The 18045-nt window shown below is 39.7% G+C and overlaps 1 protein-coding gene across 1 annotated transcript in view; it reads left to right on the plus strand.

Annotated features, from left to right (window-relative positions):
• ARSK (arylsulfatase family member K) overlaps window positions 1–18045 on the plus strand; it is a 56134-nt gene that overhangs the window by 17353 nt on the left and 20736 nt on the right. Inside the window, exon 4 of the mRNA XM_015096202.4 lies at window positions 14996–15278. Within this exon, the coding sequence (XP_014951688.1) occupies window positions 14996–15278 (283 nt within the window). The remainder of the gene's footprint in view (window positions 1–14995; window positions 15279–18045) is intronic.

An 18045-nucleotide genomic window follows, 5' to 3' on the forward strand; every position in this document is an offset into this window, starting at 1 on the left:
CCCGTGAATCGCAGCACGCCAGGCCTCCCTGTCCATCACCAACTCCCAGAGTTCACTCAAACTCACGTCCATCGAGTCCGTGATGCCATCCAGCCATCTCATCCTCTGTCGTCCCCTTTTCCTCCTGCCCCCAATCCTTCCCAGCATCAGAGTCTTTTCCAATGAGTCAACTCTTCTCATTAGGTGGTCAAAGTACTGGAGTTTCAGCTTCAGCATCATTCCCTCCAATGAAATTCCAGGGCTGATCTCCTTCAGAATGGACTGGGTGGATCTCCTTGCAGTCCAAGGGACTCTCAAGAGTCTTCTCCAACACCACAGTTCAAAAGCATCAATTTTTTGGCACTCAGCTTTCTTCAGAGTCCAACTCTCACATCCAGACATGACTACTGGAAAAACCATAGCCTTGACTAAACAGGCCTTTGTTGGCAAAGTAATGTCTCTGCTTTTGAATATAGGTTGGTCATAACTTTTCTTCCAAGGAGTAAGCGTCTTTTAATTTCATGGCTGCAGTGATTTTGGAGCCCAAAAAAATAAAATCTGACACTGTTTCCACTGTTTCCCCATCTATTTGCCATAAAGTGATGGGAGCAGATGCCATGATCTTTGTTTTCTGAATGTTGAGTTTTAAGCCAACTTTTTCACTCTCCTCTTTCACTTTCATCAAGAGACATTTTAGTTCCTCTTCACTTTCTGCCATAAGGGTGGTGTCATTGGCATATCTGAGGTTATTGGTATTTCTCCCGGCAATCTGGCTTGTGCTTCATCCAGCCCAGCATTTCTCATGATATACTCTGCATATAAGTTAAATGAGCAGGGTAACAATATACAGCCTTGACGTACTCCTTTTCCTATTTGGAACCAGTCTGTTGTTCCATGTCCAGTTCTAACTGTTGCTTCCTGACCTGCATAGAGGTGGTCTGGTATTCCCATCTCTTGTTTCTTGTGATCCACACAGTCAAAGGCTTTGGTGTAGTCAATAAAGCAGAAATAGATGTTTTTCTGGAACTCTCTTTTTTGATGATCCAGCGTATGTTGGCAATTTGATCTCTGGTTCCTCTGCCTTTTCTAAAACCAGCTTGAACATTTGGAAGTTCATGGTTCACGTACTGCTGAAGCCTGGCTTGGAGAATTTTGAGCATTACTTTACTAGCATGTGAGATGAGTGCAATTATGCGGTAGTTTGAGCATTCTTTGGCATTGCCTTCCTTTGGGATTAGGATAAAAACTGACCTTTTCCAGTCCTGTGGCCACTGCTGAGTTTTCCAAATTTGCTGGCATATTGAGTGCAACACTTTCACAGCATCATCTTTTAGGATTTGAAATAGCTCAGCTAGAATTCCATCACCTCCACTAGCTTTGTTCATAAGTGATGCTTTCTAAGGCCCACTTGACTTCAGATTCCAGGATGTCTGGCTCTAGGTGAGTGATCACACCATCGTGATTATCTGGGTCGTGAAGCTCTTTTTTGTACAGTTCTTCCATGTATTCTTGCCACCTCTTCTTAATATCTTCTGCTTCTGTTAGGTCCATACCATTTCTGTCCTTTATCGAGCCCATCTTTGCATGAAATGTTCCCTTGGTATCTCTAATTTTCTTAAACAGATCTCTAGTCTTTCCCATTCTGCTGTTTTCCTCTATTTCTTTGCATTGATCGCTGAGGAACACTTTCCTATCTCTCCTTGATATTCTTTGGAACTCTGCATTCAGATGCTTATATCTTTCCTTTTCTCCTTTGCTTTTTCTCTTCTTTTCACAGCTATTTGTAAGGCCTCCCCAGACAGCCATTCTGCTTTTATGCATTTCTTTTCCATGTACTGATCCCTGTACCTTTTCCAGGTCTTGATCCCTGTCTCCTGTTCAATGCCACAAACTTCCATCCATAGTTCATCAGGCACTCTGTCCATCAGATCTAGTCCCTTAAATCTATTTCTCACTTCCACTGTTTAATCATAAGGGATTTGATTTAGGTCATTTCTGAATGGTCTAGTGGTTTTCCCCACTTTCTTCAATTTAAGTCTGAATCTGGCAGTAAGGAGTTCATGATCTGAGCCATAGTCAGCTCCTGGTCTTGTTTTTGCTGACTGTATAGAGCTTATTTCATTAAAAGTACCCAAATCTTAAGTGTCAAATACTTAATACGTGTTTTAAAAATTAATGAGTAGGGAATTCATTAAATAAACTGAGGTAGATATATACACAGTAAAACATTAGAAAGCAATTAAAAACTGGTAGAAAATACCTAATGGCATTTGACACAAAAGTATTCCAAAAACATATAATTTAATTTAAAAATTATGAAACAGTATGTTGCATGTCCTTTTTTGAAATATATATTGTACATACACACGCTAGATAAAACTGGGAAGGTACATGCCAAAATACTACAGTGGTTGTCCCTCTGTAGTAGAATTAGTGATTTTTATTTGCTTTTTGTTAATCAGTTTTTTTTCTAAATTTCCTAATGAACTTTAAAAAAAAATTATTGCAGAAAGAGATCTGAGAGAAAGACGATTATGGGAATTTAATAAATTCTCTCAAACCTGACTGAGAAATATCCTACCATGACCTTATAGAGAGATCTGGCTTGGAAAGTTGGAAGAATTAGAGGACGCGTTTAGACTTTTAGAACTGGCCTGAAAATAAACCAAAAAATGACTGTTTCAAGGACAGTTTTTTGTAATCAAAGCTTGGAGATATTTGAATTTTGAGAGAATCACAACAGATATTATTTATCTTTGTAAAATTCACAAAGTAATAAAGAGTTGTGGTTAATAAAGGCCAAAGTGACAAAGCTGAATATTGAGAAACTGAATATTTAGTGTATGAAATATTCATGTTTGAATTACTAAAAATTAAAATTTCTTTATTTGCAAAAAAAAGAAAAAACCTTCAAGCAGCAATTCCCATAATGTGTTTCAGTCTGAGATCACTTGTAGCTTTTTTCTATAAGAATTCTCAGAATTCTCATTGTTATATGCAGTACTTTTTTTTTTTTTTGCATATAAAAGCTCCAGTTAGAATCTAGTCTTTTCAAGCTCCGAAAGTATGCCTTTGAGAGGACAGTATGTCCAGTCCTTCCCCTGACATCTCTTATAGACTCTTAAAAGTACCTTTTGCACTAGAGAAAATGTCAATCCTATTTTGTAATAGTTTTGTAAAGTTATTTATAGGTATCAAGCCTCATAAGAAGTGGAGGATTACGACAGCAAAACTGTCTCAGAATATCTACACAAAGTTGCTGGATCCTCCAAAGTTTAGTGCCTATTTCTATATTGAGCTTGACTGTTGTTTCTATAAATTGATTTTTTAAGCAGTTTTGGATATACATATATATATATATATATATATGTAGATGCAAAGATAAAAATGCAGATCCACTTTAAAGTATAAAACTATGAACTTTTGAAACTTCCCTGGTGATCCTATGTCTTTGTCACTCTCTCAAGATTCAGAATCCCAGGACCTGAGTGTCAAATGGGCAACCTCACTAGCCCACTCCCCAGGTGCCTGGGGTCATAGCTGGAGGGCTTATCACTCACACTCAGCTTCTGTAGTGGACAATGGCATTTCTCCTTTCATTAGAACGCATGTAATAGGAAATTCTGCCCCGACAAGGGCAGGTGGTTTGGAAAACACATCACAGCAACAACTTGGCTGTCTTAGTATACCATATCCAGTAACTCACTGAGCTAATCTGCCAAGTTTTAGTTACCTAAGAGATTTTAAATAATTCCCACAGTGATGTCATTCATACCCCTATTACCATGAAAGTTACCCAGTTAAATGAATTTCTTTGATCAGAGTGACCTAGAGAATAATGATAATAATGATTAAGCTCTTCCTGACTTCTAGGCACTGCGTTAGGTTTAAGATAAAATATTTCCAAAAAGTCACTGTGTATCTTCATAGGCTTGGTAAATCATATATTCAGAAACATAGATTGAAGATTTGCAAACAGATTAATTATGCAGTGAAAAGGAATTTGGGTTATCAGCCTAAGAACAGGACTGTAGTTACACTGATCTCAAGAGATGGAATGAATGAATGTGTTAGTCACTCAGTCATGTCTGACTCTGTGAACCTATGGACTGTAGCCCACCAGAATTCTGTGGAATTCTCCAGGAAAGAATACTGGAGTGGGTTGCCATTTCCTTCTCCAGGGAATCTTCCTGACCCATGGATTGAACCCAGGCATTCTGCATTGCAGGCGGACTCTTTACTGTCTGAGCTACCAGGGAAGCTTCAAAAGATGGGACTGGGAATAATTCTGATTCTAATACAGCTTTAAGGACCTCAGTAAGCAGGAATCAGGAGAACTTTATCCTGGTTCTCTGTCGTTAACTTCTGACTTGTTTGTCTCCTCAGCTCTGGGTCTTTTCTCAGCTACATCACTTCCAGCTAGAACTCTGACCTGCACGATGCTTTTTGACTCAAGCTCCATCTCCTTTTAGTGACTTTCTCAACCTCATAGCTGCATTCTAGAGAATCACCAGTTACCTGTTTTTCTTTCCAAATTCAAATTCTATAAATAAGGATGATGGACTCAACACATGTTTCATCCCAGATTCCATCATAATCACTGACCAGGTTAAGGACCCAAGGGTCTGGTCCTCAGGTCAGGTGCCCACTCCTGGCCAGTCGACAAGATAGGAGAAACCTTAAATCCTACACAGTGTAGTCATCTGGGTCACCTCTTCAGCAAGGGTTGTGGACATGGTAACATGTTCAATGCAGAGACTACTTAGTTAATTATTAATGAAAGATTTACTGGGGGATAATCCACCCGCTTTATCTTTCATATATGATGACATTTTATCCAGGTTGTATTTTCTGTATAATACTGAAAGGTAACGGCTTACAAAAAATTTTAAATGTTAGTCACTTAAGTTGAGATGTTAAATTACTCTAAAAGTGTAATCAAAATCTTCTCCTTATCTGATGTAAGTAGTCAATGTGATCTAAACCATTAGAGGTGTAATCAAAACCAAACTATTTTATCCCAGTTGCTTTTTCCGCAAGGTAGCAAATCATCTTTTAATTTTTTGAAGTATAATAGTAGAAGGAGTTTATCCTTGAGTAGATATGAGGTGGTAGTATTATTTTGATTGCTAAGGGAGTTACCTCAAGTCTCAGCCTAGCACAATGCCTTTCACATGGTAAACACTCAGTAACTATTTCTTGAATTAAATCAAAAAGCCTGCCTTTATTTAAAACCAAACTGCAGCAAATATTCTGCAGCAAATATACAGCAGCAAATATTCTGCAGCAAATATACAGTCACTGTCACCTAGGAATTCAAAGTTCTAAAAATCGATGCTTCCACAGTGATGAATTCACTAACAGACTAGAAAATGGTTACAAAGAAGTTCACAACCTCAAGTTCATGAAACCCCTGAGTACCCACCCCCACATCAAGAGAAACAAACCTTTTGTTTGAAATTTATTTACTATCATACAATTGTATAATAATGTATAATTGCATAAATGTATTTACAATAAATATATAATAAAATAACACAGAATTAACAATTATTCATTCAACTAAAACAGACTGTTTTGTGAGTGATCATGAATATATGCAAAGATAGATGACAGCCTTGTGAGTCCCTTTTAAAAAAAGTGGTGTGTTTCTCAACTTTGAGAGAAGAACAGTTAAAAGGAATGAATATGAATTCCATTTTCTCTCACTGAATTTATTAGGTTGATAGTGAAATTTGCAAGGACATGATTCAGAATTGTAATTTTTCCACACAAGAGACTTATTTGAGATACATTAGCTGTTAATGTCCTGTTAAGAACAATGATTCTTTCTTTATGTGAGAGAAAGCGATCCATTTCCATATAATTCTTGAAGTCTAAGACACTTTAATTATTTAGTAATCTTAGGAAGTAATCTTAGGAAGTTTATGCCTAGGCTCCTAATTCATTTTGAAAGAAAACTGTTATGGTCTCATCAATTTTAATGTGTGATATTTTTTCAAAGGTTATTGTTGCTATGTAAATTCACCCAGTGCTACCTGTGGGCTGACTGTATCCAATACTGCAGTGGCAGAATTTGGCACATTGGCACAGAAAACCCACACAGCAATGGCATAGATACAGAGTTATGCAATAATTAATTGCTAATATGTTAGTTTTATTTTCCATCCATATTAGGAGATTTTGCTGTTAAAAAGAATTAATATAATTGCTGATCATTGGACAGTGCATTTAGCCATCACCTTGTTTTTTGGAATAGATCCAGTTCTTATTCATGGGCTACTATGGAAACTATTTTAATTATCTCATCTAAAAATTGAGGCTCTCAAGCATAAAAATTCATACGCTGTTATGTGGAGCAGTGCATCTCAAAATGTGACATACGTACAGATCCGCTGGGCATCTCATTAAATGCCCTTTCCAGTTCAGTGGGTCTGGGATGGGGCTCAAAATTCTGTTTATTTAACAAGGTGATGCTGATGCTGCTTGAAGTAGCAAAGATGTAAGGAACTGGACCTCAGAGGGAGGTAGACCAGGTATAATCAATTGTGAATGCCTTTATCAGAAACACGTGGTTACTTTTGTATCCCTTTGAGAAGCCTCACTTGCATTTCCTCAAAGAGGTAAAATAAACTTTGGACCACTTAGGAGGGGTGCTTAGTATATATGTGCAAAATGACGCATTGAAGCCTAAGTTTATAAAGAACGGTTTCCTTTGAGATAGGTGTACTCCACCTATCTCCCACGTGAGGCTTCGTTAAAGTGGTCTCTACTACTGTACAGCCAGGAGAATGAAAAACAGCAAAAAAAAAAAAAAGTCTTACTATCATTATGATAATAGTTTTGACCTCGTGGACCTCCTGAAAGCTCCTGGGGGACCTCCCAGAGATGGCTGGGCCACACTCTAAGAAATGCTGGCATGTAGGAAACTACATTGTATGTTTGTGCCTATTTTCAATTTCAGTTCAGTTCAGTCGCTCAGTCGTGTCTGACTCTTTGAGACCCCATGAATCGCAGCACGCCAGGCCTCCCTGTCCATCACCAACTCCCAGAGTCCACCCAGACCCATGTCCATTGAGTCGATGATGCCATCCAACCATCTCATCCTCTGTCGTCCCCTTCTCCTCCTGCCCTCAATCCTTCCCAGCATCAGGGTCTTTTCAAATGAGTCAGCTCATCAGGTGGCCAAAGTAAGACTGTAAATTTATAATGAGAAGAGTCAGTGAATCAGTCTCTAAACCAGGGATCTCCAAGCTCCCCCAGTACCTCCTGTCAGATCAGCGGCAGCATGAGATTAGAAATAACATGCAAAATGTAATGTGCTTGAATCATCCTGAAACCATTCCCCTGCCCCCACCCCTGGTCTGCATAAAAACTGTCTTCCGTGAAATCAGTCCCTGGTGCCAAAAAAAGCTTAGGGACCACTGATCTAAACCACAGGTAGTTTTCATTCCTCACCATAAATACAAGCCTTTTTATTATTATTATTATTGTCCTGATTGAAAACGCACTCTTAATATTCCAGACAAAGTACACAGAAATGGAATGAAAAGAAATTTGTCCCAAATACCCCCAGTGACCAACTAATTAGAAAGTTTTCTATTTTGAGGAGGTTATAGCAAGTCACGGAGAGTAGGAGGTCAGGGGAGGCAATGCTGAACAGTAAGACAAAGCAGGTCTAAGCACATGGTCAAAAGATAATGTTTCCTGGTACAATAGTTTGACCCGGTTAAAGAGGGATGAAAACATTGGTTGTTTATTAGAGAAAATTATATCTTTAAGAGTTATCTTTCTGTCACAGTGAAAAAGTGAAAGTCGCATCAACCCTTTGCAATCCCATGGACTCTACAGTCCATGGAATTCACCAGGCCAGAATACTAGAGTGGGTCGCCTTTCCCTTCTCCAGGGGATCTTCCCAACCCAGGGATTGAACCTAAGTCTCCTGCATCGCAGGCAGATTCTTCACCAGCTGAGCCACCAGGGAAGCCCAAGAATACTGGAATGGGTAGCCTATCCCTTCTCCAGTGAATCTTCCCGACCCAGGAATCAAACCGGGGTCTCCTGCATTGCAGGCAGAGTCTTTACCTACTGAGCTCTCAGGTACTGATGGCAATTCTGTCACAGTAATTGCCGTCAATGATGCGGTTGTATATTCACATTGTCTTTCCCTATTCTCCTCATTAGTATTACTTGCCAAGGGAACTTTGGGCTGGGAGAAGGGACTCTGAACTGAGAAGTGCAGCTCCTGGAGCACCTACTGCTTATACTACATCCGAGTAACAAGGGCCCGGGCTGGCCCAGGGAGCAGTGAGAGCAGAACAGTGAATCAACACTGATTATCACTGTTAGCATGTACTGGGCTTCCCTGGTGGCTCAGCAGTGAAGAATCCACCTGCAGTGTAGGAGCTGCAGGAGGCAATGGGTTCGATCCCTGGGCTGAGAAGATTCCCCTGGAGAAGGAAATGGCAACCCACTTCAGTATTCTTGCCTGGGAAATCCCATGGACAGAGGAGACTGGTGGGCTACAGTTTATAGGGTCGCAAAGAGTTGGATGCAACTGCAGTGACTTAGCATGCACACATGCATTAATATGTATTGAATGTATAAAAAGTGCTAAATGTTTTTTAAGTTATAAAAAAAAAGTTGTTACTTTATACTTAGGCACAATGCTTGAACATGGGTCGACTAATCAATCAAAGTATTACCCTCTTGATCAGCTAGGTTACTCAGGAGTCTTGGGATAGCCAGAGAGAGGCAAAAGGGAAAATTGGGAGAGAGGAACCTTTACCTTCGACCATAATCCTGTCTCTGCTGCCCTAGTAATGATGAAAGCATTTGTTATACTCCACTTCCAGCAGTTACAGGAATCATGCCAAAAGCCCACACACTCAGAAACAGACAAAAGAAGATGCCACTAAGCTAGGAGGGTAAATCACATGTTATTTAGAAAAAATGACAAAAATGGAGCTAAGTTTGAAATTAGTTGTAATAGTAAGACTCGGCCAAAATTAAATTGATATAAGCCTTTTTATCCTTAAGGGGACCAACTTGGGCCAAAAAGAACCTCAGAAACAAAGAACTATTAAAAGAAAAAAAAAAAAACAAGGAAAAGGGCATAACTTTGCCAGAAAGATTAAGTGAAATCACACTTACTCATTGCTATGGCAAAAGATGGTAATCTGAGTTCAATATAGCCATCTTTCAAGCACAATCTTTCCTTGAGACGTTCTAGGCCCACTCATGACTGCACTGTAAGGTCGACTGAGGAGGCTGGTTAGCCCAACCAGAGCAACAGTCTATACCTGTGTCAATCCAGAGCCTACTAAAGGCTCTGATCACCATTCAGGGCTCTGCCCCCAACTCCAGAGTGTCCTAAAATGTAGCTCAATTCCTCAAGTTGCAGGCTTAGTATGCAAGACGGCCCCGCTACCCCACTTCAGACGCAAATCACGTGTCCAGGTTTGCCACCCATGCTTGTGACTTGACCAACTGTGAAATCAGAGGGTCCCATGACCTCTCCCTTGCGTTAATGTGCTACAGTGGCTCACAGAACTCAGAGAAACATTTTACTTGCCAGATTACCAGTTTATTATGAACCAGTGAAGTTGTTCAGTCGTGTCCGACTCTGCACTTTCATGGACCGTAGCCTACCAGCCTCCTCCATCCATGGAATTTTCCAGGCAAGAGTACTGGAGTGGGTTGCCATTTCATTCTCCAGGGGATCTTTCCAACCCAGGGATTGAACCCAGGTCTCCTGCGTTGCAGGCAGATGCTTTACCGTCTGAGCCACCAGGGAAGCCCAGTTTATTATAAAAGGATATAATTCAGAAACAGCCAAATGTAAAAGATGCCTGGGGAAAGGACATGATGCTTTCATGCCTTCTTCTAAGCCCACCCCTCTTCCACCCCTCCCTCAACGCTCTCATTTTTTGGATTTTATAGGGAGGTGTGTGTGTGTGCTAAGTCACCGGTCATGTCCAACTCTTTGCGATGCTATGGACTGTGGCCTGCCAGGCTCCTCTGTCCATGGGATTCTCTAACCAAAATGGGGGTTGCCATACCCTCCGGCAGGGGATCTTCCTAGCCCAGGGACTAAACCGGTGTCTCTTACATCTCCTGCATTGACAAGCAGGTTCTTTACCCCAGTGCCGCCTGGGAAGCCCTTATAGGGAGACATAGATTAGATCACTGACCACTGGTGATTGAAATCAATTGCGATTCCCTCTCCAATCTCCTCCCTCCTTGGAGGTCAGAGGCAGGCAATAAGACTCAACCCTCTAATCTCTTTGTTGTTTAGGGGATCCAGGCCACAACCCAGGTGAGGTGCAAAAGTAACCCCATTAACATAACAGAAGACATTTTGGTTGCTTTCATCTCTTAGAAAATCCTGAGGATTTTAGGAAATTGTATCAGAATCCATGATGGAAATCAAATATATACTTTTCATTATAAATCACAATTTCACATGGACAACTAATTAGGTTGCATTAGAAGGTTTCCTGTAATTTCCTTGTTCCCTGTAATCATTTCTCAGCCATTTACCATAATACCCCTTGGTTGAAAAGAAAGCACTTTGGTTTCTAAACATCTTGTATGAATCTCAGTGAGCTATTTCTGCTTACCACAAAATCATAGAGCTCTACCACAAGTATTGCTGGTGTGATAAACCCCTAGCATCCCACTCTTCTGCAATAATAGTGATCACACAGGGTTTTCTCATTCAGCAATGATATAAATGAAAGATTGAGAAACTGTTACATTGTTTGGTAGTGTGATAACTTTTACCATACTTACTTACTGTTTTAGGGATTTCCATTTGCTATACAGAATTAACTAAAATCTCTTAGATGTAATTCTGCTGAGATTCTGGTTTTCATTACTTTTATCAAACTATATTGAATATCTGCTTCCTTGTTGGCTCAGTAATAAAGAATCCACCTGCCAGGGCAGGAGACATGAGTTCAGTCCCTGGGTAGGGAAGATCCCCTGGAGAAGGAAATGGCAATCCTCTAGCATGGAGAATTTCATAGACTGAGGAGCCTGGCGGGTTACAGTCCATGGGGTCACAAAGAGTTGGACATGGCTGAATGACTAAGCATGATACTGAGTATCTACTGTGAAAAACTATGTTTTTATTACGGTTGCTTAAACTTTTTTATCTATCTTCAAGAGGCAGATAAAAGTTCTATTTAGCTCACCTATAAACCATTAGCTACTTTGTGTGATGTGAAATTTCCATTATGTGGAGTATTATGTTTTAATATTAAATGTCTTTATTTCTATGTTGGTGTTTGAATTGTTTAAGCTCTTTTCTTAATTGATAAGGTATTTCAGAGGTGTTTGCCTTAACAAAAACTTATAAAAAACAGGCTTCTTAGAAATTTCTTCCTGAACAGTTATGCCATTCAGTATCACAGTAATCCAGGTCTATGCCCAAACAAGTAACACTGAAGAAGCTGAAGTTGAACGGTTCTATGATGACCTATAAGACCTTCTAGAAATAACACCCAAATAAGATGTCCTTTTCATCATAGGGGACTGGAATGCAAAAGTAGGAAGTCAAGAGATACTTGGAGTAACAGGCAAATCTGACCTTGGAGAACAGAATGAAGCAGGGCAAAGGCCAAAAGAATTTTGCCAAGAGAACAACTGGTCATAGCAAACACCCTCTTCCAACAACATAAGAAAAGACTCTACACATGGACATCCCCAGATAATCAATACTAAAATCAGACTGATTATATTTTTTGAAGCCAAAGATGGAGACTCTCTATACAATCAGCAAAAACAAGACCGGGAGCTGACTGTGGCTTAGATCATGAACTCCTTATTGCCAAATTCATACTTAAATTGAAGAAAGTAGGGAAAACCATTAGACTCTTCAGGAATGACCTAAATCAAATCCCTTATGATTATACAATGGAAGTGAGAAATAGATTCAAGGGATTAGATCTGATAGACAGAGTGCCTGAAGAACTATGGATGGAGGTTCGTGACGTTGTATAGGAGGCAGTGATTAAGACCATCCCCAAGAAAAAGAAATGCAAAAAAGCAGAATGGTAGTCTGAGGAGGCCTTACAAATAGCTGAGGAAAGAAGAGAAGCTAAAGGCAAAGGAGAAAAGGAAAGATATAAGCATCTGAATGCAGAGTTCCAAAGAATATCAAGGAGAGATATGAAAGTCTTCCCAGTGATCAGTGCAAAGAAATAGAGGAAAACAATAGAATGGGAAAGACTGTCTCCAGAGTCAGTCTCTCTTCAAGAAAATCAGAGATACCAAGGGAACATTTCATGCAAAGATGAGCTCGATAAAGGACAGAAATGGTATGGACCTAACAGAAGCAGAAGAGGTGGCAAGAATACACAGAAGAACTATACAAAAAAGATCTTACCAGATAACCACGATGGTGTGATCACTCACCTAGAGCCAGACATCCTGGAATGTGAAGTCAGGTGGGCCTTAGGAAGCATCGCTACGAACAAAGCTAGTGGAGGTGATGGAATTCCAGTTGAGCTATTTCAAATCCTAAACGATGATGCTGTGAAAAGCTGCACTCAATATGCCAGCAAATTTGGAAAACTCAGCAGTGGCCACAGGACTGGAAAAGGTCAGTTTTCATTCCAATCCCAAAGAAAGGCAATGCCAAAGAATGCTCAAACTACCGCACAATTGCACTCATCTCACACGCTAGTAAAGTAATGCTCAAAATTCTCCAAGCCAGGCTTCAGCAGTATGTGAACCGCAAACATACAGATATTCAAGCTGGTTTTAGAAAAGGCAGAGGAACCAGAGATTAAATTGCCTACATCTGCTGGATCATCAAACAGCAAGAGAATTCCAGAGAAATATCTACATCTGCTTTATTGACTACACCAAAGCCTTTGTGTGGATCACAATAAACTGGAAAATTCTGGAAGAGATGGGAATACCAGACCACCCGACCTGCCTCCTGAGAAATCTGTATGCAGGTCAAGAAGCAACAGTTAGAACTGGACGTGGAACAACAGACTGGTTCCAAATTGGGAAAGGAGTACGTCAAGGCTGTACATTGTCACCCTGCTTATTTAACTTAAATGCAGTGTATATCATGAGAAATGCTGGGCTGGATGAAGCACAAGCTGGAATCAAGATTGCCGGGAGAAATATCAATAACTTCAGATATGCAGATGACACCACCTTTATGGCAGAAAGTGAAGAAGAACTAAAGAGCCTCTTGATGAAAGTGAAAGAGGAGAGTGAAAAACTTGACTTAAAACTCAACATTCAAAAAACTAAGATCATGGCAGCCGGTCCCATCACTTCATGGCAAATTGATGGGAAAACAAACAATGGAAACAGTGAGAGACTTTATTTTTCTGGGCTCCAATATCACTGCAGATGGTGACAGCAGCCATGAAATGAAAAGACACTTGCTCCTTGGAAGGAAAGCTTTGAAAAAGCAGAGACATTACTTTACCAACAAAGGTCCATCTAGTCAAAGCTATAGTTTTTCCAGTAGTCATGTAAGGATGTGAGAGTTGGACCATAAGGAAAGCTGAGCACCGAAGAATTGATGCTTTCGAACTGTGGTGTTGGAGAAGACTCTTGAGAATCCCTTGGACTGTAAGGAGACCCAACCAGTCCATCCTGAAGGAGATCAGTCCTGAGTGTTCATTGGAATGATTGATGTTGAAGCTGAAACTCCAGTACTTTGGCCACCTGATGCGAAGAACCTACTCATTGGAAAAGACCCTGATGCTGGGAAAGATTGAAAGCAGGAGGAGAAGAGGATGACAGAGGATGAGATGATTGGATGGTATCGCCGACTCGATGGACATGAGTTTGAGGAAACTCCAGGAGTTGGTGATGGACAGGGAAGCCTGGCGTGCTGCAGTCCGTGGGATCCCAAAGAGTCAGACACGACTGAGTGACTGAACTGAACTGAAACAGTTATGCCAACTAACAGTATATATTGATTGAGAAAAAGTAGTAGTACTACTACTTACTTATCAAGTGATACGATAAAATATTTGAAGAAATTTAATTGATCGTAACATTTAGCTTTTAAATTACCAGCTAAAGAACGCATGTCTAGTTTACCATGGACAAGGAATCTGCATGACATTTTAGCTTAGTTAGCTTTGTTGTTGTTTAGTTGCTAAATCATGTCAGACACTTTGCGACCCCATGGGCTGTAGCCCCCCAGCTCCTCTGTCCACGGGATTCTCCAGGCAAGAATACTGGAGTGGGCTGCCATCTCCTTATCCATAGTTAGCTTTAGTCATATTCAAAACTGTTCTCTTAATAAGAAAAGGTAGGGCTGGAAACAATGTAGAACCTGAGAGTTGAGAAACACTTAAGGTACCCGTGGGAGGGAAGAATTTTTTAAATATAAGGATTTGGTGATAGGAGGAAATTATAGCAGCTTTGGTTAGAAATACTACCTCTCTTATTCTAACAAGAAAAAAATGTTAAAATTCAGAAGCAATACTAGGAGTTTGAAGTATTTTGTTATTTTACTAAATATTATGTTTGGAGAAAAAGTAACCTTCATAAATAATCTGTCTTAGTTTTGAAGAACATATAAGGTAATATTTGATTCTTGTTATTTTTTTCTTGGTTTTTGAATTTGCAGTACTCAGCATCTTTCTTAATGAGACCTCATACAATCAGTCCGAACATTTACATGACCAAGTCTAAAAATTCTTTTCCGTATTGCTCTCTTATATTTGTGTTTGCTGCTGCTGCTGCTGCTGCTAAGTCACTTCAGTCATGTCCAACTCTGTGTGACCCCATAGACGGCAGCCTACCAGGCTCCCCCATCCCTGGGATTCTTCAGGCAAGAACACTGGAGTGGGTTGCCATTTCCTTCTCCAGTGCATGAAAGTGAAAAGTGAAAGGGAAGTTGCTCAGTCATGTCCGACTCTTCGCGACCCCATGGACTGCAGCCCACCAGGCTCCTCCTTCCATGGGATTTTCCAGGCAACAGTACTTAGTTTCCAGAACTTTTTAAACTTGTCCTCTTTTGGCCCCTCAGCAATCGTGTGGAAGCCTGGACAAGAGATGTTGCTTTCTTACTCAGACAGGAAGGCAGGCCTATGGTTAACCTTGCCCCTAAAAAGACTAAAGTAAGAGTGATGGAAGCGGACTGGAAGAATACAGACAGAGCAGTAAACTGGTTAAGAAAGGAGGCAAGTAATTCCACTCAACCATTTGTTCTGTACTTGGGATTAAATTTACCGCACCCGTATCCTTCACCATCTTCAGGAGAAAATTTTGGATCTTCAACTTTTCACACATCTCTTTATTGGCTTAAAAAGGTAGGTATATACTGTGTGTCCTCACAAGCATAAGTTAACATTTTATCTATATGTTATTGTTACTTGCCCACTGTTTCTTTTATTATCATTTTAAAGAAAATTTTGAAAATTGTATAATCACCTTGAATCTAACTTGACAAAAACTAAAGGGACCATTTTACAAAAATGGCATGTGTTAAAACTCAGAAACTGCTTCTAAGTTGAATACATTGAGTATAATATGTCTGTTATATGCATTGCATATATATGTTTAAAAGACATTCTCTAAGAAGTCCAGGCAGTCTTCACTTTGCACGGCTAAGGAGCGTAATAATGACTATGCAAGCTGAAATTGTACAAAAAGATCTTAATAGTCAATTGGGGAAATGACCATTTTTCTAGGACACTAAAAAACATTTGTCAAAACATTTAAAACTCTTCTTTTGGATTATAAATGTATAGGGAAATGACAAAATAGTAAAACTGATGTTTTTAATGCACTGCAATTGAAAACACTGGAAACATTGAGAATTAAAATGTTCTTGTTTTTGTAAAAAATCCAAATCAAGAGTAGTTTGAACAGTGCTTGCCTTCCCATTGTGTAACTTGAGATATAGAGCAAGCATCTTCTCTGTTTCTCGGGAATTTGTCATATTTCTTTTTAAATCTGGGTCACCCTCCACATTTGCACTTTCATATTTCGGAGAGCTCCTTTAATGTGCAGATTTCTGCTAGTGTCACTTCCTCAAGGTCATGTTCATCCTTTTCTCCATAGACACCTTCCTCGTTGATGTCAGTTTTCGCTGAATTCCTCTGGCTGTGTATCTTGCGTGCAGTGAACGGTGGCAGGGTCAGCATTTCCAGCTATTTTGTCTATAACTCCAGTTAATGTTTGATTAGAATTCCACTTCCAGTGTTATTGCTTATCTCTTTACTATATATTCATCTTTATTGACCAATTTCCTCTTTTGATTATCCATTTTAATGTCACATGGATGTATCAGTGGGAGACAAGGAAGCAGACCACCTACATACTTTGCAGTCTGTTTATGTACGGAATAAAAGATGTGCAGTAACCAATCATTGATAAATGTAGAAAGAAATGACATGATTAATCACTGATACACAGATGGAATCTACATCATGACTTGTAGACTAAAGAACGAGCAGCATATGAATGTGAAAGTTTCTTCTTTATGAGGCAACTCACAGTTAATACACCTTTGGTAATGATGCTGCTGCTGCTGCTGCTAAGTCGCTTCAGTCGTGTCCGACTCTTAGCGACCCCATGGACGGCAGCCTACCAGGCTCCTCCGTCCATGGGATTTGCCAGGCAAGAGCACTGGAGTGGGGTGCCATTGCCTTCTCCGTGGTAATAATGACAAATTGATATTATAATAGAGTAGTCAAATCGGAGTCAGGCATACAAACTGGAGTCAAGCAGCCATTGATCTGGTCTCAGACATGTCTCTGCACCACTGAAAACTTGAACTGTCTTTGAACTGTACTAGGTCTAAGACACTACCAGCCATAATCAGAACAACCCGGGCCAGCTGCAGCCTTCTGCTCCCAAGGTCTCCCCTTGTAACTATGCAATCATTTCAAACCCCAAACAACCTAAGCATCCTTACTGCTCACCAAATCCAATTACAATTCTTGATAAACAACTCATGTAACTGACCGTGGCCTTGCAGCTTTTTGCCTTTATATGCCTCTCCCATTTTGTAATCCTGTGAAACTCTGGAAAGTGCAAACCCCAAATAAACACATTTTTATTTCAATCAGGTCTCCATTTCTGAAATTTTGGTTCACAGTAGCTGAAATTTGAACCCTGCTGTAGGGGAACTGATATTATTAATATTTAAACTGTGGTAGCTAATATATGTGCATACCTGAGTTATGCAAAGTAAGGACTGCCTGCCTTTTGAAATGTGTCATGTTAAATCAAATTTAAGTTACTTTAAAACCTCTATCCAGAAACTATGTAGTGCATCCTATTTTAAAGGAAATAATGTCTAAGTTTGTGTCTTCTTAAAAAGTTCCACCTGGCTCTATGTTGAAAAACTTGTCAGGAGTCAGTACTAGCCTAATGAAATGAGTCAAATAGTTTTTAAGTAAACAGTTAAGTATATATTTGAATTTTTTAAAGCTGTTTGACTAGAAGATATATATGACTTAAGTCTAGTCTAGTGATTTTTCACCCAAACTGTAAGCATTTACATATATTAAAAAGTTGTATTTGTTCTTAACAAATATTTGGCTATCTCACTAGATACTGGCATTTTTACTAGTGAACTACTGGAAAAAAGAGCTTGGATTCTTAGGTTATTGATTCTGAAGTTTTGAATTGATCACACAACTATAGTAAAGTGATTGACACATTATGGATTAGAATACTGTCTAATATAGCTCATGTTTTTCACTGATACATATAATTTTTTTTGACTGCTACAAAATTACTTTAAACAGGTTGGAGGTAGGGATATGGCTTCATTCTGCTGTATCTCAATCACACCTGGCAGTTCTGCTTACCTAATTCTGTTTCTGAAATAAGCAACGTCAAAACAGACAAGAGTCAGGAATGTGCCGATGTCTCCAACGTTTCCAGGCGCTCCCTGATATCAGCCCTTCTTCCTGGCATCACTGAGCTTTCTCTCCCTGATTTTCCCACCATTAGGTGGGCCAGTTCCTTTCTCTGAACTGACACAGGGGTCATCAATCATATGTACCCAAAGTCTTCAGTCTTGAGACTGATTTTAGAAGAGGGTACAGGGCTGTTCACCCTGAC

This window comes from Ovis aries, chromosome 5, assembly GCF_016772045.2.
Source record: "Ovis aries strain OAR_USU_Benz2616 breed Rambouillet chromosome 5, ARS-UI_Ramb_v3.0, whole genome shotgun sequence".
NCBI classification, from domain to species: domain Eukaryota; kingdom Metazoa; phylum Chordata; class Mammalia; order Artiodactyla; family Bovidae; genus Ovis; species Ovis aries.